We start from the raw sequence: 24,849 nt of genomic DNA, 5'->3' as shown, positions 1-24,849 counted from the left end.
AACAAGAGAGGAATCTTTTCTTTCATTCAGTGAATATTTTTGAGCACTTACTTTGTGATAATCAAATAAATGCTTTTAAAATATGAATGATAGAGGGACAATAGTTATACTTGTCCATGGGAACATGTAAAGGTGATTAATTTCCTCCCTGAGTTTCTTATTTAGAAAGTTGGTTTGTGTTCTTACATTTCACACTGTCCAATTAATTTCAAGGAATTTTTGGAGTCATTACAGCAGGTGAGTAAAGGAAGAAATTGAAAGAGAACATGAAAACTGTTATCAGAAGTGTTAGTAATCGCCATGTGTAGTTGAATAATTGTGCTCCAAAAGAAGATAGAAGCTTGGTGGTGCTCATAAATAAAAAGTGTTTAATTTTCTTAAATCTTTGACTGTGAGAAGCCTTTTCAGCCACTCATTATATAACAAGACTGGGCAAGCTTCCTTCTTTCCTTTTTTTCTTTTTTTCTTTTGCCATTGACATCTTCCAAGGAAAATGCTGCATGATATGATTTTCAAGGCTAATTTGCTTTTTTGTCTTAAGCAGTGCCTCTTGCTACACATTAGCCTCCTGTACCTCCCTGATCTAGAGAGGCTCCTTCAAAATTCCTAACAGGCAGCCTGGTGGAGAGATGGGAGGGAAAGGAAGGGAGGGAGGAAGGGCGGGAGGAAGGGAGGGAGAGAGGTAGAGGGTGCCTGTCTGCTGCGTACATGTGGTACAGGCTGGGAGATCGGAACGCTAACAGAACAGGCAGTGTAATTACATGTTCCCTGTAAGTATGTTAGCCCCACGGGGAACTGAGCTGGCCAGTCTACTTGGAGAGGAAAAGTAGATTTAAGGATAGTAGAAGGGGTCATTTCATAACTGACTTATTACTCGGTTATGATGAGGGCATTTGCTGATCTCCAGTGACTGCCTGATGCTTTTGGTCAGGCTCGGCTCCGTCACTCCCAGATACTTGATTTTGCAAAAGGGACACACCTTTCTGCAGGAAAAGAAGACACTGACCAGATTGCAAGCGGTAGGTTGTGACATTCAGCATGTTTATGCAGCAGAATTGCTGAGAGATGGGGGTGGGGTAGGGAGTGGGGGGTGGTAGTGGTGGTGTTTGGGTTGGTTAATTTATCTGCAACAGGGAATGTTTTATTTTAATTGTCAGTTAAAAAAAGAGTTGCTGCCTAGGCTAAGGTATCAGTTAAAAAATTCTGCGTTCCCAGCTTTTATATTTGTTAGATGTGGTTTCTGTGCTCATGCAGCTTTAGTGAAGCTAGGGAGGGCTCACCTTTAAATAACCTGCAGCTTCCTATTTTCATTCTTTTTTTTTCATCCCTAAGCACTGTTCCCACCCCTTCTTCCCAACATCCGCCTGACCGTCCCCCCACCCCCACCCCACCCCACATGAAATGTGGCCTCTCTTCATCATGAGTCTTCTGCACCCTGAGTCTGGATTTCTGGCTGGTTTGCTGTAGGTGTTTGTGGATGCCTCGCAGTCAGCCAGGGCCCAGGCGAACTGACTGTGCATGGGAATCGGAGACCATGGCCGTGCAGCTGGTGCCCGACTCTGCTCTAAGCCTGCTGATGGTGAGTGCTCCGGGAGGAGGTGGGGCCCAGGCAGCGCCCAGTTCCAGGCTCGCCCGCCTGCTCCGCACGGTGCGCTGCTGCAGTAGCTGCAGACATGCTAAAAATCGCCCTGCTTTATCCCGCAGGTTTGTTTGAAATGATTTCTTGGTTGAGAGTATCAGCCATGACGAAGCACTCTCAGGGAAAAGAAGCATTAGATTTGCCATTTTAGAAACTTGTTGCTTAATGCTATTTTGAGAGATGTGCTTGCAAACAGGTGCTAAGAGCCCCTGGAAATAGATTCCCACCAACGCCTCCCCCTGGCTTCTCAGCATCCTTTCCCTGCTGCCTTTTGCATTGAAATTAAGGTGATCGTGTTTGTTTGTTTTTATATCTTCTCATAGCAACTGTGGAATATTTTGCCCACGGAGCAATTGAATAGGATCTTCTTTCTAAGGTGCCCCCCCCCCATGACTATTCAGATTTCCCCATAGAAGCAGCTGAGGAGGTAGTTTGTGGCCTTGTGTAACACTGGGACTGTAGAGCTCACCTCCCAACTGTGATTGCTGGGGAGACACTGGTAGGCCTTGTCCAGGCACTTGCCAGTGTGTGGACCACTGACCTACTGGAAGCTTCTCTGTGATTCCCATCATGTTAAGAAGGCCTCCACTCTTAGCCTATCTAAGCAAACAGGGACACTGATGTCACCTTGTTTTAACCTGATTGACTTTCTGCTAGACTCTAGATTCAGAGTTTGCTTTTACTGTCCTGTTGCTCCCCTTCTCACTGAGCAGCCCATATGCCAGGGTAATGCTGACAGAAGTAGGGGCTTGGTGTGTGAATGTTCTCACAGTTACACAGGAGGTTTTACGAACAGGCATAAGTGCTTCTGCTGTGTATATTGATCTGTGTTTTCTGACTGAGAAGGGGAAATGCAGCTTTGTGAGGCCTGATGAGTTTATTAAGAGCACTTGGAAGAAGAGCCAGTGGGGAGTCTGCCTCCAGAATGATGAGCTGGGTCAAGTTAAGAAGGATAGATATCATGGCTTCTTTGTTACCCCAAATGTCATTTAGGCCACACAGCCATTTGAAATGCCTGACATCTCTTGGGCTTCTGCTGACTTCTGATTCTGCTGGGAGAGAAGTATCCACAAGAATTAAAGTTGTTTTCTGGAGAAATTATCCTTGACCCATCTCCCTTCCTCATAATTGTATTGTCTAATGATACTTTATCCTCCATTGTGTACCTGTGGTCACGTATGTGGATGGTGAGGGTCTGAGTATTTCTGACTGTGGCAGGAGATGCAGTGACAGTATCTATGAGGACCAAGAGACTCCAAGAAACTGAGAATGAGTCATTTGCAAAAAAAAAAGGCACATATGCTCATATTCAGGTATGCATATGATCTAATATTATCTAATAGAAATCTTGCATTATATTAATATAGAGAAGAAATGTGTTATTAAAAATTAGCTTTAGGGAGAGCTGGACCTGTTTGCCCCCAGATTTCGGTTCTATTCCTCCTTGATGCTTCTGAGCATTCAAGTGTGTGTCTGTTTTACTGGGAGCCATAAGGATAAATCCTTGGTACCCAAACAGAATGCAGTTTGGCATCCTGGTCCAGCTACTCCTGCCACATGCACATTCAGGTTCTTTTATTCCTTGTGTTCCCAAATATTATGGTTGCTTTCCTGGAGGTGTCTACAGCTCACACTTGATCCTCTGTGTGTCAGCAGCCTCTGCCCTCAGATCTATCCCTAGTGCTCCCCTCTTGCCCAGATTAAAGAATTGCAAGTATGTCTCTTTTAGAAGCTGGGAGGAAATAGCTCTTTACACCATGAGGGACTGTTAAATTAGATAACCTTGGGACACCATGTATAATCACAGTCTGTGCATTTTTCTGTTTCATGACTGGTTTAGAGGAATTTTCTCCTATGGACTTGGTTGCTTTTTTTATTTTTGAGAGTAAACCTCAAAATAATTGCTTCCCAACCTATAGCCGTTGATGAGTCTCAAAACGTATAAGCAAGTCAATAAGGGAGAAAGGAGGAAAAGAGGACACTTAGCAGTTGCTTTGGCTGTGAATTCAGGAAGGAAGTCGTAAACATTATTGTTTATTAGCTAATCAATCAACCAATTAGTCCTCAGTATTTATGGAATGCCTGCTGACTGAGGAAAGTAGCATAGTATAAGGGCCAGAGCAAGAGTCATAAACACCCTGTTTGGGGAGAGGTCCATACTGGGTGTCTTGATTGCAATTCTGCCATTTTATCCTGTAGAGTCATTGAGCTGCAGGGAACTAAGGGAGAGCAATTGACCACACCTCTTGCTTTTGAGTAAGGAGGCAGCCAGAGATTATATTCACTGTAGACTCTAGATGATTCAGGACAGAACACATTAATTTGGTTATGCAAGTGGCAACAGATCTAAAATTGGAGAGCCCTGTGCTGTCTAGCTATGCCACTCCGGTGCTCCAGGGTATGTTGCTTCCTTTCACTGTGCTTTAGTTGTGTTATTTGCTTACTGAGGAGGTCATGCTCATCTGTAGGGTCCCTTTAATCCTGTTAAACATAATTTAAGACTTCCAGGAATGGTGTCTAGAACAGAGGTCCTCAAGAGGCAACTCTAATGCTTTATTCAGCATTATGTCTTATTTATACCCTACAATATGGACAGTGATGCTTTTAGATGGTGGAATTTGTTCCCACCCATATGGCTTTTATGTCGAAAGAAGTGTTTGATATTATTTGCATGAAGAGGTAATCATTTGGGTTTGTTCACACTCTGCTGTCTGGAGTCCTACCCCATGGGAGCCTAATTTATTCTGTTGGACCAGAGCAGGTGACTTTTGGAAAGTACCTAAGATGACTTTCTAAGCTGGCGCAGGGTTTGGGGCATATATAAGGGTCCTGGGTAGTAAGCATGTGCTGACTGTTTTGAGGTGGGTGGATTTCACTGATTCTTTCAGTGAAGAGTTAATTCAGGGAGATGATGATCATCCATGCAAGACAAAGGTCTCCTCAAATAACCAAGGCAGGGTGGACTCAGAGAAAGGACAGGTGCTGGTGGTGAAGACCACCTCACAGGCCATTGAAAAGCCTACCTCCTCCATCTCTGCAGAAATCTTGGGAAGCAAGAAAAGACTATTGTGTTCACCACATTGTTGGGAGTCTCTAGCCTGATGTGACTAATTATAGAGCAGGAAGCTCTTGGCTATGTGTCGTTTGCTGAAATCACAAGAGTTTAGGGAACCCTTTAAGGATTGGAATGTGGTAGATCTAGCCAGAGATTTATTGATCATTTCTCTAATGACAGCTAGAGATATTTAATGAAGAGGCTACAGAGGCAGTATTAGGATATTTTGGCTCTTAGATTCTGAAAGCTCAGACAGCTAGCTTAAAATATTTTAATGTAAGTTAGCTAGCTAGGCAATAATACAAATTATGCTTTTCTACCAACAGAGTTTCTTTACATATATTATCTCACTTAATCCCTTCAACAGTCCTGGTTTTAAGACAAAATTTTTTGATAATTAGAATCTGAGAAACTGTCAGTGGTCACACAACTGAAATTGATGGGGCAGTTTCAAAATCAGGGTGCTTTGACTTTCAAGTCAGGGCTTTCTTTGATACCATGTCAAAGCTCAAGAACTTGACCACCAGGATCTTCTAACACTTTGGATTTAGTGTCTCTTGGGGGCTTCACCTCTGAACCACTCTGCACTTTTCACATTTTAGGTAAGTAGTATTGTCTTCTTATTTATCTTTATTCTTTTCCATGTTGCAACTTAAAATAAAAGGTGATACCATATGCCTGGCTCAAGACATCTGGTTTCATTCTAGGAAAAAGAAATATTTTTATATCTATAAGAAAATTCCCATGTTTCCAAGGTTCCATTCCCTTGGATTCTAAGAAACTTGCCAGGAGTCAAGTTTTATAATAGGAAAATTAAATATGTAAAAGCTTCCATTCATAAGTCAGAGAAATTAGTGAGTAATTATTCTCAGTGAATGAAGGATGTGAATTAGATTATCTTGAAGATTCCTTCCATTGCTAAAAATTTGATTTCAGATTTCTGGGATTCTCTTGAATATATTAGCTCTCTGGTCTGTTTTGAATAGATTCCAGTTCATAACCTGCTCTTGGAAAACTTTATCTCTCTAGTTTCTTTTCATTTCACTTTATTATGGATTCTTCTTTCCTCACATATTTTCCTTATTTGGAAATTTTCTTTTTTAATTAACCAACAAATACTTGCTGAGTATCCACTCTGTGTAGGAAGAATACATGGCAGTCATTAGCTTTTGTGAACTTAAAGACTAATTGGAAAGACAAAGTAGAGATGTGGAAATTGTGACCAGGAATTTATAGGACAACTTCAGAAAATCACATAAGAACTGCAGTGCCACATAAGAACCAAGTCAGTCCTGGGGTGCAGTGCCTATCAGAGTGGGAGGAACTGATTCAAGTTTAAGTAACATGTTGAGGGATAGATGAACGTGAATCTGAGTTGAGGTGAGTTTATAAATTAGGATAGAGTCCAGACGATGTCAGGAGACGGAAGGTGTACTGGTTTGGAGAAAGTTCCTAGAGATAACAAAGGCTTACATGGTCGGAAAAGCAGGTTAGGAGTGTGACCAATGTCCTAGGTCTATTACTATAACCTCATTTTCTTCTAAATTTGACCTGTGACAGGTCTCTATTCAGACTTTCTAGTAAGACCACAGATTTTCTCCAGATGGCAAAAAGCAAAAGGCATAGGATAAAATTAGAGTCTGTTTTGAGGAAACTTTCTCTTGAATTAATAATAATAATCCTTATATTTTTCAAAGTGCTTTTATGCCTGCTGTCAGGACGAGTACTGTATCTTTCTATTATATGGTCAAACTGAGATCCAGAAATACTAAATGGCTTGCCCAAGATCTAAAAGGTTTTGCCCCCAGCCAACCACTGGGTCCAGGGATGGGTTCTCTGACCAAGCAGGTTGGCTAATTGTGATGGTTTCCATTATAGTTAGCTCATACATTTGAAAATGTAATATTGACCACATTTATGAAAATTCAAAGAATAATAATTATGTGTTAATGCAGAATATAGCCACCTAAAGTACTGTGCACAGAGTGGAACCATCTAAGTTTAGGGTCCAGCCAGGGGTCCTGGATGTTCACATCTATAGTGGGATGGGTTCTTAGTATCATTTATCTTTCTCATTTATTTAGAGTTGGTTGATTGTCAGAACATCTCTGAAAAATGTGTAATTGTTATATCTAATTCAGTAGTTAAAATCCTTCTTAAATTCAATTATCCACCTTCTAAAGTGCATTTTCCTAATGGATATGTCTGAAATCTTGATATTAATAATATTTGTTGTTAGTATTTAATGTACAAATTTATCTGTCTCAGAGGGTGAAATTTAAAATCAATGAGTCATACTCCCTCTCTTAATTTTTTTGGTGAGTGTATTTTTATTTCATTTTATGTCTTTCTGATTTTAAGTGACAGAGATCAACTCACACCAGCGTTAATAAAGAGTGGAAATGTATTGACTAATGTAAATTGGAAGTCCCAGGAATTAAGTAGTTTCAGGAGAAGCTGGGCTGTGGATTTTTGGGTGACAGAATCTGGACCCTGTTTTTCTGCCTCTTTCCATGTCTTAATTCCACTTCATTCTGTGTTAACTTTAGGCTCTAGCAGATTCTTTCCTCTACAGCTCCAGGATTACTTGTCCTTAGATCTAATGGGCCCAGATAAATGAGCGGGACTTTCCTTATAAAGTCATTTCTTTTTTTTTAAAGATTTTATTTATTTATTTATTCATGAGAGACAGAGACAGAGAAAGAGAGAGAGAGAGAGAGAGAGAGAGAGAGGCAGAGACACAGGCAGAGGGAGAAGCAGGCTCCCTGCAGGGAGCCCAACGTGGGACTCAATCCCGGGACTCCAGGATCACACCCTAGGCTGAAGGCAGGGGCTAAACCACTGAGCCACCAGGGATCTCCTATAAAGTCATTTCTTAACATCTGTTTGGCCCTGTTAGATAATAGGTTTTGCCCCTGGCCAATCGTTGAGTCCAGGGATGGATTCTCTGACCAAGCAGGTTGGCTTCTATTTCTAGATCTGTTGGGAAAAAGGAATTGGGTCAGTTGGCTAATAATTCCACCTGAATCAACAGGGAGTGGGAAGGCCAGGTTCCAGAAGAAAAAGAGCTCTTTTACCTGGAAGGAGAAAGGGATACTAGCAAGGTAAAAACAATAGATGTTCATTACAGTGTTACAACTTGTGTGCCATTTAGGGCTCCTATAAAACTGGTCAGAGGGGATAAAGCATCAGTAAACCCTAAAAATAAGTATAAATGGAAAAGCCCAGTTTCCCTCCAAATAAATATAAATGGAAAAGCCCAATTATCTAGTTTATGCTAGATTTAAAAAGTCTCACCATCTGTGAAGTGGGTTAATAATAGCTACCATGTAAGATTTGGATAATTCAATGAGATATGCAGGTAGAGTACTTAGCACTGTTCCTAGATCAAAGTAAATACATGGTAAGTATTTGTAATTGTTTGCTTTATGTCAAAATGATGTGAAAGTACCATCTACCTAAGCTCATCTTATTAGACTCCTGCATGAGCCAGAGTTGATCTAAAAGAAGTTCCCCAAGCCTCTCTGCATCCCAGTTTCTGAACAGTCAGTGACCACTTTGGACAGCCAGCCAGTTGTTTTAGAAAAACAGATGCTCCTAGGATCAGGTGAACTGTTCCAATCATGAGCAGATTTAAATTTGCACTCCTTTCTTGACTAACAAAATTTTCTTACCCTCTGAGGGAAGATGACTAAAATATGGGAGGCAATATGTTCTCTCTGGCATGCAAAATGCATGCCATCCAGACTGCTGTACATGATCGGGTGGCTATTAGTGCATCTCTCCTAAAAATTAATTGTATGGCTGCTTTGCAAAGTTTAGTAGTCATTTGGAGAGCATGTGTTACTGGTGCAGGTAGCGCTATCTCGTTGAATTCTATGCCAAAATACAAAGTTAAATGGAACATATGGTATTTAGCCTGGACATAATCAAAGGTTCCGGAAACATGCTTGACTAAAACCATGGGGTATATACAGTGTAAGAAGACTAAATTCCAATATGAAGGTAACATTGGCCTGCAACTGATGTTTCCTAGTAATGAGTGCTCTTTATAGCCTTGGATATTGAAATGTTAGTCTCTCAATCCAGACCTGAAGAAGCAATTTCCTGAGCAGCAGATCCAGTTCCACTCTCCAAGCAATGTCATGCATGCCCATGGTTATAACTCTCATCTGTACACTCATGACTCCCTAATCATGCCTTTGGCTTAGGCCTTGCCCCCAAGTTTCTCATGACTACTAATCCAAATTTATCCTTCTGCTTGTCCCATAGATGTCTTAAACTCAGTTCACTCCAAAGAGGAATTGTGACCTTCTTACTGGTTTACACTTCTTTCATTGGTGGTAGTACCATTTTGTCTGTCATCCCAGAATTCACTGGGATGTTGACTTTTTCTTCCTCATCCACATTATCCAGTTATCTCCAGGTTCTGTTGCTTCTGCTCCCTTGCTTCTCTGTAATCTGGCCCCTCCCCCCCTCATGCCCCTCTCCCTGCCTAGTTCAAGTTTACAATCTCTTGCACCTGACTTCTGCTTCTACTTTCTTTTCACTATATCTATCCTCTGTACATTTTCCAGAGTGATATTTATAAAATGAAATTCTGATTTCTCTACTAATTAGATCCATTTTCTTCTAAAATGAAAGTCTAAAATCCTCTGATTATACTCGATTATACATGGGATAAAGCTCAAGCTTTTTAGTTTTAATTGAGGTAAAATTGGTTTATAATAGTATGTAAGTTTCAGATGTACAAAATTATAATGATATCTGTGTGCACTACAAAGTGATCAAGCTTTTTAACAAGCACATTAGTCACTTCAAGCTCTGACCTCCGCCTCCCTGTCCAACCTCATGCTTGCTATATCTCTTACCAGCCCTCAGAATTGGTGCCTTAGCAGTGTTGGGCTGCTACTGCTCCTCAGAAACACCAAGCTGAATCTAGCCCCCCAGAAATACCAAGCTGGTTCCTGCCCCCTAGAAACACTGTGCTTATTTCTGCCCCCAGAAACACCGTGGAAGCTTCCTCCCCTCAGACACACCATGGGAGTTCCTGCCCCCCAGAAACACCATGCTGGTTCAAGACTGTGCACTTTTGAATGTGCTCTTTCCACTCCCTGGATTATTATTCTTTTTACTCTCCTCACTTTTTCCTTCATTTCATTTATATTTATATTTTCTATCATTTCACTTATTGATAACGCTGTGTATGACATTTGACTTTTATTGTCTGTTTTCCTTAATAGAATATGAGCACATCAACAATATAGAGTCTTTCTTATCCATTTATTCAACAAATATTTATTGAACACCTAGTATCTTCTGGACAGTTTTAACGTGAAGGATACAGTAAAGTGAACAAGACAGACAAGATTTTTGGTGTCTTTGAGCTTACCTGGGTAGAGATAAGAAATAAGTACATTAAAAACACATAGAAATAACAGGGAATAGTAACTGCTTTAGAGCAAATTATAAATGATGATGGGGAGACGATGCTTGGGTGACAGCTCTAGAGTGGGTGATCAAGGGAGCCTTCTCTGAGGCAGCTAAATGATGACTGGAAGAAGGAGACAGTACTGAAAATTGTGAGCAGGGCATTCCAATTAAGGTAGAAGCCATTGGGCCTGAAGGCATTTATTGGGTCCCAGCACCTGGCACCGTATAAAGTATATTTGATAAATTAAAGTATTGCTTGATCACGTCTGGCATTTTAGCCCAGGACCAAGCTAAGACACATGAGTCTCTCTCCAGAGCTTACATACCACAAAAGAAACACACCTACAGGAAAGGTGGAGGTAACACGTCATGACCTTATGAGAGGGACAGTGCCCCCACCCCCCCTTATAGGGTATGGTACCAAGACTGTGGGAAGGAGTTCAGAGGACTGGTCTGGGAGGGTTAAAGGAGGGGAACCTAGAGATCTAGTTATGGCAGGTTCTGTGGGGGAAAAGGACATGGAGCCATTTGAAGGGAACAGTTTATTCCCGTCTATTGATATGACTGACATACGCATTGTGTAAATGTAAGGTGGACAGTGTGTTGATTTGTTACACTGATATACTGCAATATGATTACCAGCTTAGTGTTAGCTAACACCTCCATCAGGCACGTATTTACCATTTCTTTTTTGTGCGAAGAAAATCTAAGATTTACTCTCTCGGCAGCTTTCAAGTGTATAATACAGTGTCATTAACTCTAGTCACCATGCTGTAGATTAGATCCCAGGGCTTACTCATCTTCTAACTGCACGTTTATACCTTTGGTCAGTATTTTCCCTTTTGCCCCACTCTCAGTTCCTGGTAACTGCCATTCTACTCTCTGTTTTCTGTATGTTTCACTTTTTAAGATTCCACATATAAATGTACAGTATTTTGTCTTTGTCTCTCTGACTTTTTTCACTTAGGAAAATGCCCTCAATATCCGTTGATGTTGTCACAAGTGGCAGAATTTCCTTCTTTCTTGTGGCTAAATAATACTCCAGTGTGTGTGTATGTGTGTGTATATGTGTGTGTGTGTGTGTGTGTGTGTGTGTGTGAGAGAGAGAGAGAGAGAGAGAGAGAGAGAGAGAGAGAGATACCTGCTTTAGCCATTCATCCATAGAAGGACAGTTAGATAGTCTTGGTTAGCCAGTGTCTTAGGTTGTCGTGGTTGGCCAGTGTCTTTGCTATTGTGAGTAATGCTGCGGTGAACATGAGGATATAGATATGTCTTAGGGATCCTGTGTTCATTTCCTTTGGATATATTCTTAGAGGTGAGATTGGGGTGTATTTATTTTTGATGCAGGAGGGAAGGGGAAGAGTGTCTTTCTGGGAAAAGGAACAGAGTGATGAGGGAAATTGAGGAGCAAATGATTATGAACCAGTATGGTAGGGATCAGATGAAGGCAGAGGTGGGGCGGGAGGAGGAGGCTTTGGTAGGAGAGGATTTGCACTGTGGAGGAGGAGGAGATCTGATAGAGCAAGTTGGGACCAGATGAGAGAAGACATTGCAAGTGGTCCCGTGAGTACTTGGGTTGGAACCTTTCTGCATTCTTGGATGGGGACTGACTTAGCCAGTGTGGGAGTTGGGAAATTTAATCTGGTGGTGGTATACAGGGCGCTCTGGGGAGACAGGAGGGTCAAATGCATGAACTCAGGTTGGGGGGTGAACGGGCAGCATCATAGTGGCTGTGGGAAAAGAGGAAAGTGGATGCATCCAAGGGATATTCTGAAGGCAGCATCATCAAGACCATATGATGGATTGACGATGGGGCCCATACACAGGGAAGAGTCAGTCTAGACTACAGAGTGTTGATCTCAGAGCTACTGGGAGTGGTGACAGGAACACCATCAGGGTGGGAAATACGATTTGCAGATAAAAGGGTTGGAGTTACTGTAGGACCACTGTGTTAAAGGCACTGAGGAAAGAATGAGATTTCCCAGCAGAGATGGTTGATGGGCAGTTGGGATAGTGGTCATTCAGGTCAGTGATTAGATTAGAGGAGCAGATAATGGGAATGAGACTAGAAGCACAGGAATCCTAAAGAAAGACTATAGAGAGAAAAGAACATAAGGCCACACCTGTGCAAGGGGAGTTCTAGAAGCCATGGTCAGAAAGAGTTCATACTTGTGATACATGCCACATTTGTAAACGTCAATGTTACCTTAATTTTGTTAATTTTCCTTACATTAAATGTACCATAGGCCTAATTGAAGAAGCCTCAGAGCTTTTTTTTTTTTTTTTTTCTTCTAGATGCAGGTCAAATGCAGTTTCATTAGATCACTGTACTTCCTCCCGGGTTCCTGTAGGACACAGCTGGGCTGGGAATGTGCATATGGTACCTATTACCAAACACCACAGTGCAGCTAGCTGTATCTATTGTGTGTGTGTGTGTTCCACTCACTACTAATCACTGCATAGAAACTACTCCACACTCTGTGACTTAAGACAACCATTTTGTTAGATTCACCAATTCTGTGGGTCAGGACTGCTAACAGATGCCAGTGGATAGGCTTGTCTTTGCTCTATAATGTCTGGAGCATCACATGGGAAGAGTGAAAGTCTGCGATGACTCAACAGCTGGAGTCAAATCTCCTGGAGGTATCTCCAATCGTGTGGCTGGTGCGGGATGTTGCTGTCTGCTGGACCACAGCACTTATGTAGGAAAACTCGGCATGACCTGGGCTTCCTCACAACATGGCTGCTTCAAGGTAGCCGGACTGCTTATGTGGTAGCTCAGGACCCAAAACTGAGTATCTGAACTAATAAGGCAGAGCTGTATGACCTTTTGTGAACTAGCTTCAGAGGTCACACAGACTTGCTTCTGCTCCGTTTTCTTTGTTACAAACAAGTCACTAAGGCTAGATTGGAAAGGAGAGGTTATAGACTCCACCTCTTAGTGAAAGGTATTAACATATTTCATGATGTGTTTAAAACCACCACAGTAGGTGTTCATTCTGTGTAATTTAATTTCATGGTCTTTGAGGGACTTTTTCTTTTCGAATCCCTCACAACTTGGCTATGGAACTTTGCTCAGAGAAAGCATTCTATAACTATTGATAGTTGGTATCAGAAGAATCTCATTTTTTATTTTTTTGCCTACTGGCAAAAAGTTACCTTTGAGTTTTTAGATTTTTGTCCAAATCTGAAACATCTAAGGAGTAACACATTTAGTATTTCTCTGTTATGCCTTCAAAGAACACCCAGAGAAGTTGTGAATCAGGAATGGTCTGATCTGCCTCCTCTGGACCTCCAAGCTTCTCTGGTTTAGTTCCCACTGATGATAGGGAGCTAATAAACTAGTAGTGTTGCTTCCCTTCCATGCTTAGTGTTTGGGCTCATAATTTGTTTTGTATTTTTATTGCTCATGTGTCAAAGTAAAAGAAGGGACATAGCTTGGTATTAGGAATGAAATGCTTTCTTTCCTCATGAGGAGTGTGAGCATAATTGAGCTGTAATGAACACAGCTGAGGTCATTTTCCAGGGATTAATGACAAGGAGAATGTGTTCATGGCCCGAGGCTTAGTCTTCAGTCATTAACCTAGTTGGTCATTAATATTGTCTGGGAATGCTTTATGTTAGGCCATTACAACTACTGCCATATGCTGCTACAATTGGGAACATGAACATTACCTGTATCAGGAACTATTTGTTTCCTCCCCATTCCCCATGATTACTGAACAAGGCAGCCTTTTTAATACACACTCCAAAGGCAAGAAGCATCAGGGGCAGGACAAATTTGAAGCTTTCCTCCCTTTCTCTCCCCTCCTCCCATCTCCTTCTCTTCTTTTTAAAAAAGTCATTTATGGAGGGTTGCAATCAGAGAAACAGTATAGTAAGCATATTGAGGATATATAGACGTATGTGTAAATACCACCTTGTCCCTGCTTTCAAGAAGTTAGAGTTTATTTGGAAAGGCCAATAAACAAACAATTCCAACACAGTGAGATAAATGTTATTACAAAGAAACTGTCAATGTGCTATAGAGTACAAGAGCACAGAGCAATAACCTCTACATGGATGGCACTGATGTTTCAGTTAAGTTTTAAAGAATTAGAAGTGGATAGGTGGACGATGGTGGTGGGGAGTTCCAGGCACAGGGAAGAGCATATACAAATGCAAATGAGAGAGTTGCATGTTCCAACAACTACGTAACATTTTTGAATGGCAAAGGTAAAAAGGAATGGAGGATAAGAGGTCAGAATCCTGCCTAGGGGCAAACCAAACTGTTTTCTGAATAAATAATAGGCAGTTTGTAATAGATGCAATAGGTGTTAATGATGTGAAGCTGGAAGTGACATGATCAATGTTGAGATATAGAAATATCACTGTGGAGGTAATGTGGAGAATCTATTCAAAGAAGATATGGGAGTCATCCAGGCCAACAATAACATGGGCTTGAACTAATGGTGGGCCAGTGGGAATGCCTGGGATGAGCTATTCAAGTGGGAGACAGAGGTAGATTGTTTATAATGACTCCCATTAATAAGTAAAATAAATGCCTGTTCAAACAGGACTTAGAATAGGGAAATTCTTTAGTTCATATATTAAGTCCAGAGGTGAGGCCAATTCTAGGACCACCTCTGATCCTACTCTCACCTCCAACCCCCTTAAATCTTTGGGCTCTGCTCTTGTCTGTGAGCTTTATCTTCAGGCTAGTCACGGGATGGCTCCCAACAGTGACTGCTCAGTATGCTTCTTTATTCAAGTTTGGAGGGGAGAAGAAATGTCTTTTCTAAAATAGGAACAGTGAATTCTTCCTTTCTTTTTGAGTGGGCCAACTCAGGTCATCTGCCTTCTCCAGAGGAAAGCCAAGCACTGATTGGCTTAAGCATGAGATTCTGAACTAGTTACTAGCCAAGAGGCATGGAATCCCCATGGTTGGGTTCATGTATCAGAATCTACTGCTAAAGCTTGGGATGGGGTCAGTTCTTACTACCTCATATAAAAGGGGTGGGAGAAGGTGAGTGTTGTTGTTGCATGGACAACCTACAGTATCCATAACTGGAGCACTCAACGCACTCAGCAGAATTGGAGGGTGAGGGAATCCAGTACGTAGACTATAAGTTTCTTTAGAGCAGGAAGCGTATCTCATTTACCATTGATTCTTTAGCTCCTAGCTCAGTGCCTGGCACATAATAAATGCTCAGTAAACATTTGCTGAGTGAGTAAAGGCATCTAAAAAGTGGTATCTGAGCTTGAAGGTACAGACCAAGTGATAAAGTAAAGGAAGGGCTTCAGGCAGAGTTAAAAGTATTGATAAATATAAATGATCATATGGTCGCATGATTCATTTCAGACAAGTCAAGGAATTAAGAAGTGCTGGCACTAAAATCCAAGGCAGGGACAAGCAGAGGACAAGGTTAGAGAGATAAGGAAGGGCTGTACTCTGCCGAGGAGCTTGAACCATATCCTGCAGATACCAGAAGACATCTGAACGCTTTGGGGCAAGAGAATGAAATAATCATGCTGCAGTTGTACAGATCACTATGCCAATGATGTGTAGAAAACTGCTGTAGGAATATGAGTAAAAAATTATGGGGTGAAATCAGCAGCTGATTGGATTTTGATTGAATATATGAGATAGGGGAAGAGTCAAGACTGACCTCAGATCTTGATTTTGGGTAAGGAAGCAGGTGGTGATCACAGGGGAAGATAGAGGTTTAAATGGAGTAATGACACCTTCATTTTGGACAGGTTCATCTCAGGGGCCTGCAAGACATTCTAGTGGTGGGTGTTAGCCATGGTTGAATGTATGTGTGTAAAGTTGGGGAAGATTTCTGGACTCAACATACATATTTAGAGTCATTAGTATGCAGACAACAGAACAACGTGAGGATGAAAACCACCTGGGGAGTACAGATCAGGTGAAACCAGAATCATGAATGAGGCAGTGGAAAGGTAGGGAGTGGAAGGAAAACCCACAAAAGAGGCAAAGAAGGAAAGAGAGTTGGAAGGAGATCCAGAAATGTATACTATCTTAGATGATAAGAGAGTAGAGAATTTCAAAAAAGAACAGTGATAATTATGACTATCAAGCACATCAGAAAAATTAAGGAAGTGAAAAACTGAAAAATACGTATCAGACTTGGCAGTCAGGATGGCACCAGTGGTCTCATGGTGAGATGCTTCATAAACATGATAAAAATCGGGAGCCAGGATGCAAGTGAATAGGAGGTGAGCAAGTAAACACAGGAAAATATAGGAAATCGGGAGAAGAGACATCGGATAGTAACCCGAGGAGTGGGAAGAAACAAGGAGTGTATTCCAGAGATGGGGAAAGCTTGAGCATTGTTATAGCTTCAAGGAAAAAGACTCAGAGATATTGAAAAGTGAGCAATATAAGAGGGTGGGAGGGAATGCTAGCAATGCTTCCCCCCCCCACCCGACCCCTGGCTCCAAGATGACTATTGCAGCTCTGAGCTTCACATCCTTTATTCTTGTGTCCAAAAGCAAAAAGAAGAGCAGTAAAGAAAGTTCTCTTGTGTCTTTTTATTTCTATCAAGGAGGAAAATTTCTCCCAGAAGCTCCCCAGAATGCATCTCATTATTTTTAATTGGCCAGAACAGAGTTACTTCTGTGATGTGTAGCACATTGGTTCACTCAGCCCCCTCCCAAATCCCTCTCTAGAAAGTCTCCTAAACTGTAGAGGCTGGGGATCGAAAAAAGGCATTTCCCAACCTCCCTGCATATGACCTGGCTTTCACCAAGCAAGCTTACTGGCGCCAGACCAGGAAAAGTGAAGTGAATGGCTGGAAGCAGGAGTTGCGGATCAAATATCCTTGAAAGCAAGGTGGCTAAGTGTTAGGTCCCTTGGGACCAACTTCTGTGGAGGTGATTCTGGTGTTCAGTCTCTAGGGTCAGAGGTGATGGCTCAGTGATGCTATGGAGTCTCTGCCATAATGATACAGGGTATGCTTTGGCATTCATCTTGGTCTGTGGGGAATGACCTTGGTTATCTGGTTTTCATATATTATTTTTTTTAAAGAATAAAAAATAAAGATTTTATTTATTCATGAGAGACAGAGAGAGAGAGAGAGAGAGAGGCAGAGGGAGAAGCAGGCTCCATGCAGGGAGCCTGACACAGGACTCAATCCTGGGTCTCCAGGATCAGGCCCTGGGCCAAAGGTGGCACTAAACCACTGAGCCACCCAGGCTGCCCTGGTTTTCATATATTCTTAAACTACCTAATACTCTGTAATAAATCCCTTTCTACTTATGGTAATTAGAGTGGGTCTTGTCTGCAATAAAGAACCCTGAAAAACACACAAGACCACTCTAACTGTAAGGGAGGCTAGGGAAGAAAGTAACCTGGCATTTTTAGGCTTTTATAGGTAGAGAAGGAAGCTAAGGGTAATGGCTGCTGTGTAGCAAATCAAAAGGTATCTACTAAAGGTAAATGTGGACATAGACAAGTTTGTAAAGAGAATAGACTAGGTGAGTATTTCATTTGGTATATGAGGTTTTTAGGGGGATATAAAAATATTTAAAATACCTGTCATTCTATGAAAGTGGCTTCTGTATAAGAGTGACTACTGCAAAACCTAAACCCACTTCACCCCTGTTGTCACTGCTGACAACAGCCTCTGAAACACCATTCAGGCCAACTAGTCAAGATCTGAGGATGACAGTTATGAAATGGAATCTGGTGAACAACAGGGGAGGAAGGAGAAAAGGAATAAGCATTGTGTCTTTTTAATAAATATTAGAATCTCAATTATGATTGGGCAAACAGGCAATATGATGAAGATATTTTCAAAGCTTTGATAGATATCTAACCATTTGATTCTTAGTTCTGAATCCTTTCAACTACTAACACCACTTTATTTGCAGATTGATTTTTTGGCTGGTTTTTAAAAATAAAGATACTTTTACACTTTATATACATATACATAAATAACTGCCTGCCACCCTAGTCCCTTAATCCTTTAGATTGTTGTGTATCCTTCTGTACATATATGCACCATCTTTCCTTGTCAATCTATGTAGTGCTACCTCATTGTTTTTAAAGGTTGTCTAATATTATATTGTATGAATGACTCATAATTATTTAGTCAGTCTCTTATTAGTGAACATTAGGCTATCTTCAGTATTCTGTATTTATAAAAGTCCTGCAGTGAACATTCATGTCCATCCATCTTTGTGCAGATGGTTTGAGTGTACCACAGAATATATTCCTGGGTAGAGAGGGCTGAATCAAGGGTATGCCACTTAAAATTTTTATAGATATTGTCATACTATTATCTTCAAAAGGCCACTATGTAAATTTGTTTTTAAAAATTCTACTTTCAAAGCTCTAGGACTATAAGAACCAATTCGTATCTGCTGGTAGGGAATAGAAGGATTATAGGAAAAGTAAACTATTCTCTAAAGGGTATTTAGAATCTTACTGTATAAACAATTACAGCATTAAATGTCTGCAAAATTCAAGTGGCAAATGAGCAGTGAATATCAATTACACATCTGCTGCATCTCAAAGGCAGATGGCCTTTTAATTTTATATCCCAAGAATTATACCCAAATTTCATTCCCTTCCTCAGATTGCTCCCCCCTCTTTTTCCACTTCCACTGAGAAAATGGTTTATTGCACTTCTCACATATTACGTGGATTTTAACAGAAAGCACAAAGAAACAACCTTACACATTTACTAAGCAGATATCTTGGATTGGGAATTCAACCCATTAATATATGTTGAGTTCTGATAATGATTTAACACTGAGGTGTACCTTACAAGAAAAATGATAAGACACGGTCCCTACCTCCATTGACTTTATAATCAGATTGAGAAATCAACATATAAAACTTGGTTAAAATTAATGGTTAAAGGCTAAATTAGGAATATCTAAGGGCTAAGCTGTATAATTTACCTATTCATGCTTGGCAAAACAAAGCTCCTAGTATAAGAGCTGTCAAGGACTCTAAGAGACATATGAGTTTTAGTTTGATATTGAGGGGCAGGAAGGAGAAATGGAAGAGCACTGGGCAGCAAGGTATGCTTGGCGCAAACAAATGGAACTGAGTAAGGGCTGGCTAAGGGGGAGAGAGCCTGTGTGGGAGATGCCTGAAGCAAGGTTGGGTGGATAGGGTACGGGCCACATAACAAAAGGCCATGCTTGGTAGGAATGATATAGAAAATAATGGAAAGAGGACACCTGGGTGGCTCAGTGGTTGAGCATCTGCCTTCAGCTCAGGACGTGATCCTGGAGTTTTGGGATTGAGTCCCACATCAGGCTCCTGCATAGAGCCTCCTTCTCCTCCCTTTGCCTATGTCTCTGCCTCTCTCTGTATCTCTCATAAATAAATAAATAAATAAATAAATAAATAAATAAATAAATAAATAAAATCTTTAGGAAAAAAAAAGGAAATAATGGAAATGAGTATGATATACCAGAAGGAGTGTTTGGAGGAAAGAAGATGTGTAGTGTATGCAGAATAGCTCTGTGGAACCAAAAGGGCTCATGCCTTGGGCTCTCATACTCAGCAGTTTGAATTTGAGGTGGACCCTTCTTAGTGTCCCATGGATAAAATATTGTCTTTCTTATGTCCCAGAGCTTTGTGAATTTATTTAATTTTGTCAAGCCTAGAAAGGATGAGACAGCTGTTTCCAGGACCTGGACAGATACTCAAAGTGATGGGAGGAGGAGATTGGAGTTGGGGCAGTAAGTGGGGAGCCCCAGGCCGTATTTCAGGCTCATGGCTACCAAAGGCCAGTGGTAGTAGTGCACTGGTGGGCATGGATAGCATGAATGGAACTCAGGAATTTCAAAGCCAGTAACCACAGGTCTTGGTAATCACATAGAGGGTGAGGGATGAGTCTGTTAAACAATCCAGTAAGTATTAGTGGGGGGGAGGGGGTGGTCTATTGTTCAGACCCACGCTAGAGGGGAGGAAAAAGCTGATAAGAGATCTTCTTCATTCAAGGAGGTACAGTGTGGGCAGGTTGAGTACTTAAAGCAACAAAGGACAAGGCCAAATTAGGTGAGAGTCCAAGACCAGTATCAACAAAATGCTGCAGAGATTCAAAGAAGAAACAGATCCTGGCTTGCTGGGGGATCCATTCCTTGTAGGGTTGAAGAAAAGGGGTGAGGGGCGACATCCAATAAAGAGATAAGCAAGAACAAAAGGAAGATGTCACTGGCATTGAAGGAGTAACGTGTCATTCTGGGAGTTTAGATAGTTGGAGTGCAGGAAAAGGTAGCAAATCAGGCCAGAAATCAGGCTTTGCATTCAGGGCTGGGATTTTGTTCTGGATTCTTGAGACAGGGAGGTTTTATTGGAATGAGGAGGTGGTAGTGAGCCAAGCAGTGGGGAAATTATCGCAGGAATTCTGGAAGACTTAAGTTACCTGAGCAGTGAAAGCTACGTGACTCTGTTGGGTATGGAACCAGAAAGAAGGGCCAGGGTGGGTAGATGTGGGAATGCCTGCCTACAGAAACTCTAATGTTGACTTTGATCTGCCTTGGAGGTTCACAGAACTTTAGACAACCCAAGAACATCATTGGGAGTTTGTTTAAAATTCCAGTTTCAGGGCCTTTACCTCTGATATTCTGATTCTCTGGGTCTGGTGTGGCTCCATAAATGAGACATTTTTAAAAACCATTCCAGATGATTCTGTTGCAAGTAACCCAAGAATCACATACATTGAGAAATTCTCTGTACCCTAACATGCTTATCTATGAACTGATTGTGGTTTGTATATAGGCTGGTGGTATAAAGCAGTTTTTGTTTGTTTGTTTGTTTTGTTTTGTTTTTAAGGAAGAAGGGAATGGAAGGAAAGGCAGGTGTCAGAGAGAAAATACTACTGAATCTCTTGAGTAGCTCCTCAAGTACAGGAAAAATGGACATCTGCTGAGTAATTTTCATAGTTCTTCCCAATATTAGCTGTGAGATGATATCTTATAGGGTGATTGATTTAAGGGCGATTTGATAGGTCACATTATCAATTAATGTGAAACCAATTTATCTGGTTTCTTTAACCCCAAAATGATCTTATCAGTATCATGTAATTATGGGGTGATGGTCTTTTGCCTGTCTCCCTGAGAATGACACCAAGGTATCAGGGAGTATTACATGCCAAAGGTGGCGATGGTCATGAACACACTTCCCATCAACCCTTGAACCTTTTCAGAGTCTACTTGTTGTTCAACCTGAAAATCGACTTAAAAGAAGTACAATCCCTACTCAAAGATGAAAGATACATGCAGAGAAAGAGAACCTTTGAATTTTAAAAAGAGGTAGCTATTTCATATAAAAGCTGAGCTACATTTCCTTCTCAATCTGCTCCTGCATAATTTTATCCTACTTTCTAATTATGGTAACAGAACAAGAAAAATCCAGACTGCTGTTCACATTCTCACTACTTTCCTTAAGAAAAAAAAAATGCTACTCAGTATCTATGCCAGAGAAACAAAGACAGGATGTAAATTTTCTTTGTGTGAGTTATCCTTGGCACATTTCTCTCCCTTGTCTTCCTAAAGTCATTGAAAAGAGTGACACTCAAGTCCAATTAAAGGGATTTGGATGAGAAACTTTGAGTTTACAGTTGGTACCAATCAATAGTACAATTTGTCCATCAATAGACTTTGAAATGCTCTTCAAAAATAGCTGCATTTAACCGTGGCTAAATGATTAGAAAATGAAATTTCATTGAGCAGGTTCCCCTTTGTTTGAAAGACTGAGCTTCAGAGCACTGAAAAATCACCCTTTCCCTTTATTATTTGTGTCAAAGTCTGTCCATCTGGCAAAGAGATACTGTGTTGGATGCATCTTAGATACTTTCTAACACAGGTTTTGCCACGACTTTAACCTGTGACTTGTCATGAATCCTGCTTAGAAGAGAAGTGAGGAATTGGGAGTCAGTAAAGAACTAGGAACCAGAATCGAGTTGGTCCCAAGATGAAGGGAAATACGTCTTTCTCCCCAACAGTATGCCCCTAACTTAAGGCCCTATTAAGACAAATTCCTGTGTTCTCTAGTTAGGGAACTAAAAGGCAAACAGATGTTGGGAAGGCAAATGTGTGTTGCTAAATTTCTCTCACATTTACTCCTCATTTCTGAAAGAACCTCAGTGAAGTCAGTGATCTCTGGCACACAAGTTGTCACTCTAGGAAGGAATCACTTTCGTTTCTTCCCATTGGGTTTTCTTTTGCAGTTACTGGCACAGAATGTAGCAGATGAGGGAGGTGTTTTGTCACCCCCACAGGAGGGAGAAAGGGTAGGTTTGTAGTTCTGGCTCTGGAAGGTGTGGAGTTAAAAGGAGAAGAAACAGAGGTCTGGCATTTGCTCTTCAAGATAGATTCCAAAAGCACTGTGTAAATGACACTAGTGACAACCTCAAGACAGAAAAAGTGGAAGGTGTCTTATGCTCTTTTTCTTTTCATGACTCATTTTTGGGCAGAGTGATTTCTTCTTGGGGCCTTTTTTTTTTATTGGTGTATTAGTCAGTTCAGGCTGTCATAACAAAATATCACAAATGCGGGGGGCTGCTTAACAAATAGAAATTTATTGCTCACAGTTCTGGAGGCTAGAAGTCCAAGATGAAGGTGCCAGACAGTTCAGTTTCTGGTGAGAACTCTTGCCTTGGTTTGCAGATGGTGCCTTCTCACTGTGTTGTTCTCCATGGCTGGGAGAGAGCAAGAGGGCTCTTGGCTTCTCCTTTTCCTGTAAATATACTAATCCCATCAGATAGGGTCCTACCCTTACAATCTCATTTCATCTTGATTACTTCCATGAAAGCCCCATCTTCAAACATAGTCACTTCGCAGGTTAGGGCCTTGACATATAAATTTGGGGGGTCATAAGCATGAGTACATGACACCTGGTGAACATAGCCATGCAAGGCACAGTCCCTTCCTGATGTGTTGATTTTTTCTTCTTTGTGTAATTGTCTCTAATTCATTGTTGGTTTTAAATTAGCAGCTTTAGTAAAGAGTATTTTGTTTCTAGTGACAAATAGATGCAAATATTTTTATCAAAGAGAAATATCAGAAGTCAGAAACTAAGAATCAAAGAAAATTAATAAACCATGTTAATGGCTAATAAGTGTCAGTGAATTTGTAAATAGCAAAAGCATTTTGCCTTTTACCAACATGATCACATTTAAGGTATTTGTTTTTTCCTGGCTCCTACATTAGTCATAGGAGTTGGGCCTTACTAGAAACGAATATTTTTTTCTCTAAAGGGTTATGATTTTGATAAATGTTGTTGGTCATTCTCCCTGGCTCCCCTCCTCTGCCCCCACATATATACCCTGAAGTTGCTTTGGGTTCAGAGTCTCACGTGTATAAAGTAAAATCATGGCCTTTGAATAATGGACAAATCATCTTATCTTTTACAAGTTGGAGAAATTGAAAATAAAAATTTTAACCACTGTACCAAAGAGATCTACTGAATGATTATGGAGTTGTTAACCTCTCTATTGCTTCTTTTTTGTATCATGTGCATTCCTGTCTAGGAGCATAGTTTCAAATTATGGATTTATATTAAAAATATCAGAACAGGGGATCCCTGGGTGGCTCAGTGGTTTAGTACCTGCCTTTAGCCCAGGGCGTGATCCTGGAGTCCCAGGATCGAGTCCCACGTTGGGCTTCTGGCACAGAGCCTGCTTCTCCCTCCTGTGTCTCTGCCTCTCTCTCTCTCTCTCATAAATAAATAAATAAAAAATAAAAATGTCAGAACAGATTCCCTTAATGCTTTTCCATGGAGAAAATGAGCAGATACCTCTGTCCCTGCATACCCCCATCCTGAAATTTGGAATGAGTTGGCTGTTACAATTGTCTGCTATTATAATGGCCATAACCTTGGAAGGGAACTTTGGATCTTTCCGATGTCATCTCAGTTTGCTCAGCTGTTTGCTACGTTAGAAGCATTAACTAGTTACTATTTCTGTCTCCTGCTTAGAGCCGCTACTGGGTTTCTCTTGGGTAAACGTTTACTTTCCCACAGGGATAGCACTGATGACTGTTCAGGGTCAGGCACAGACATTTCCTGTCTCCTTTCCCTCTTTTTCATTTTGAACTTGGCTAATTTTAATTTTCACTCTTCTGCTTTAAAACATGCACATAATTCCCTTCGGGAAAAACTTTTATGTTTCTCATATAACAGTTGTTTTCCATAGTCTCATTCTCTGTGTAACAGTTATGAACCAGATATTTATGAAGGTACAGCTAACCACCAAGGAGAACCCAGCAGAGAGAGCATCTGGCATTTGGGATTCCATGATTACTAAATATATTAGCTTATTACTAGAATTAAACTCTATGAAGATGTTTCCTTGGCATAAGACATATAGGAGTTCTAATACATACAATGTATGGGAGTTCTCAAATATTTGTAATAGGAAAAGGTACAAGCTATGCTACTTAAATATGTAAACTGCTTTGTTACCTTTTCATCAATTTCCAGTGTAGTGTGCTACCTTGAGGTATTTTATTATTAGAGATAAGTGTATGGGACATATGAATCTCCTTTAGACACATGCACGTTGTGGAGAAATGCAAAAAATCCGGAACCTGGTAGATTGGTTAAAGAAAAGGAAGAGACTCTCTTGAGCATTTTCACAAACCTAACAATCTTTAGCTAGTTTTTTTTTTTTTCATTCCAACCAAGACTAGCCATGTGCTGTTCACAAGTATTTGTAGCTGAAGGAAATACACTATTGCCTTTATTGATTTGAGTTCC

General features: G+C 40.9%; 1 protein-coding gene across 1 annotated transcript in view; it reads left to right on the top strand.

Moving 5' to 3' along the window:
• The first annotated feature begins 935 nt into the window (after window positions 1-935).
• FRMD4A (FERM domain containing 4A) overlaps window positions 936-24,849 on the top strand; it is a 616,236-nt gene continuing 592,322 nt past the window's right edge. The window contains exons 1-2 of the mRNA XM_055331818.1: window positions 936-1,019; window positions 1,468-1,579. Coding sequence (XP_055187793.1) covers window positions 1,478-1,579 — 102 coding nt within the window. The 5' untranslated portion in view covers window positions 936-1,019; window positions 1,468-1,477. The remainder of the gene's footprint in view (window positions 1,020-1,467; window positions 1,580-24,849) is intronic.

Source organism: Nyctereutes procyonoides, unplaced genomic scaffold (assembly GCF_905146905.1).
Source record: "Nyctereutes procyonoides isolate TBG_1078 unplaced genomic scaffold, NYPRO_anot_genome, whole genome shotgun sequence".
In the NCBI taxonomy this organism is placed as follows: Eukaryota; Metazoa; Chordata; class Mammalia; order Carnivora; family Canidae; genus Nyctereutes; species Nyctereutes procyonoides.
This window is presented reverse-complemented; position numbering and strand designations above follow the sequence as displayed.